The sequence below is a fragment of the Phragmites australis genome, chromosome 14, assembly GCF_958298935.1.
Source record: "Phragmites australis chromosome 14, lpPhrAust1.1, whole genome shotgun sequence".
NCBI classification, from domain to species: domain Eukaryota; kingdom Viridiplantae; phylum Streptophyta; class Magnoliopsida; order Poales; family Poaceae; genus Phragmites; species Phragmites australis.
In genome coordinates, this window is record NC_084934.1 from 8,235,576 (window position 1) to 8,237,853 (window position 2,278).

Sequence of the window (2,278 nt, forward strand, 5' to 3'; positions counted from 1 at the left end):
AATACACTATGCCTTTCATTAGGCCCACCACCATTCGCCGCATACAAGAACTAAAGAAGCACAAGTTCATGTAAACCAATTCCCTCCCCAACTCCACTTTGTAATGGCTCACAGCCCACTTGCATCATGATCATCGAATCGATCTGCAATCGAATTCAAAAGCACATTACGCGCATGCATTTCATCCTTATGCCCGTCAGGTCGAAACGAAGAGTTGAGTTTAACATTAGAAATGGGCATAATTGAACTCGTACAAGGGCATCCACGAAGTCATTGGGTAAAGGTTCTATTTGTGATCCGATGCTTGCGCCACCGGGTAAAAATTCTCAAACACCAGGTGTTCTATTTGTGATCCGATGCTAGAAGACTTCAAGGGCGTGGATCCGAATCCTTATCTCGCGCATTTGTTTTAAAAAATGGAACCCCAAAGGAATCCATTTTGTATTTTGTATTGCAATGAGGATGCCCTTTTCTGCTGCTTGCTTACCCAGCATAGCATAAATAGCCACCCAACACATCCACAGCCAACTCACAAACTAACTACAATTAAGAAGATCTCAAGACTTCTTAAACAAGTAGTTAAGTAGTTAACTAGCGACAAAATCATGTCACTCTACTCGGCGCCCACAGCCTCCGTCGCCACCGCTATCACCCTCCGGAGGTTCATAGCACCAGCTGCACCACCGATTGATATAAGGCGGCTAGAGCGCGACATGGCGTTTCCTGCACCGCCGCCGCCGCTTGTCAGTGCCAATAGGTACGTGGGAGCGAAGCATAAGGCCGTGGTGGTGATGGGCGCGACGGGGACAGGCAAGTCGCGCCTCGCCGTGGATCTCGCTCTCAGGTTCGGCGGCGAGGTGATCAACTCGGACAAGATTCAGGTGTACGCGGGCCTGGACGTGGCCACCAACAAGGTCACGGCGGAGGAGTGCGCTGGCGTGCCTCACCACCTGCTCGGGGTGGCGCACCCCAACGACGACTTCACGGCCGCGGACTTCCGGCGCGAGGCGTTCCGCGCCGCGGGCGCGATCACCGCGCGCGGCCGCCTCCCGATCATCGCGGGCGGATCGAACTCATACATCGAGGAGCTCGTCGACGGCGACCGCCGCTCATTCCGCGAGCGTTACGACTGCTGCTTCCTGTGGGTGGACGTGCAGCTCCCCGTGCTGCACGGTTACGTCTCCCGCCGCGTCGACGAGATGTACACCCGCGGGCTCGTGGACGAGGTCGTGGCCGCCGTCGACCCGCACCGCACCGACTACTCCCGCGGCATCTGGCGTGCCATCGGCGTGCCAGAGCTCGACGCGTACCTGCGGTGGTTGCGCAGCTCCGGCGACGACGAGGACGAGCGCGCCCGGCTGCAGGCCGTCGCCATCGAGGACATCAAGTCGAACACCAGCCGGCTCTCGTGCCGGCAGCGCGCCAAGATCCAGCGGCTGGCGAAGCTGTGGCAAGTCCGGCGCGTGGACGCCACGGAAGCATTCCGGAGGCGCGGTGACGCCGCCGACGAGGCATGGCAGCGGCTCGTCGCAGCGCCGTGCATCGACGCCGTGCGCTCCTTCCTTCACAACGACGCTGTCCCGGCTGATGATCTGCCCCCTGACGTGCCCGTGTTCACTCCTGCGGCGGCAGCCGCCGTCGCAGTATAACCCTGCTTCTCGACATTGACAGCTGCATTCACGAGAACGCGTGGACGTAAGTGCGGAGTAGACATTAGCCACCATTGCTTGGTGCGATGGCATTGGACAAGGCCGTCAAGAAAGAGGAAGGAGCGACAGCTGGGGAGGTTAATTACTTTGTTTTACAGTAAATCTATCTATAGAGGAGTATTTGTTTTATTTTATTATTTTGAAAAATAGCTTTTAGATAGTAGATTTTAAAAGGTTGTATTGTGGAAAGTTCAGGGTTTGGTTTGGAAATAATAATAGTATTGATAGGTAATTACCCTAGGCTTGTGTATGTACTTTTATTTTTTATATAGTCACCGGAGGGGACGGTTTGTAGATTACGGTAAAAAAATAATTTAGATTTTGACAAACAAATTATATAATCTACTTATTTATTTTAGCTTTAGCTTTTAAAACAAATAGATCCAATTCTTACGTAATTCTGCCACCAGAATTCCAATGAGAATGCTACGCTCGAGGACGGAACATCGTTGAACAAATTATGTTACATTCCAGCATGTGCGCGAGCTAACACCTGTATTTTTCTCTCCATTTTTCCAATTTTCTTCTAAGTTTAATGGAGTGACGATTATTTTTGCTTCCCTTCTTTT

General features: G+C 52.4%; 1 protein-coding gene across 1 annotated transcript; it reads left to right on the plus strand.

Moving 5' to 3' along the window:
- The first annotated feature begins 605 nt into the window (after positions 1-605).
- LOC133891485 (adenylate isopentenyltransferase 5, chloroplastic-like) lies at positions 606-1,897 on the plus strand. The gene has a single exon (XM_062332204.1). It carries the CDS (start codon positions 606-608, stop codon positions 1,647-1,649), a length of 1,044 nt encoding a protein of 347 aa, XP_062188188.1. The 3' UTR covers positions 1,650-1,897.
- Positions 1,898-2,278: the final 381 nt, after the last annotated feature.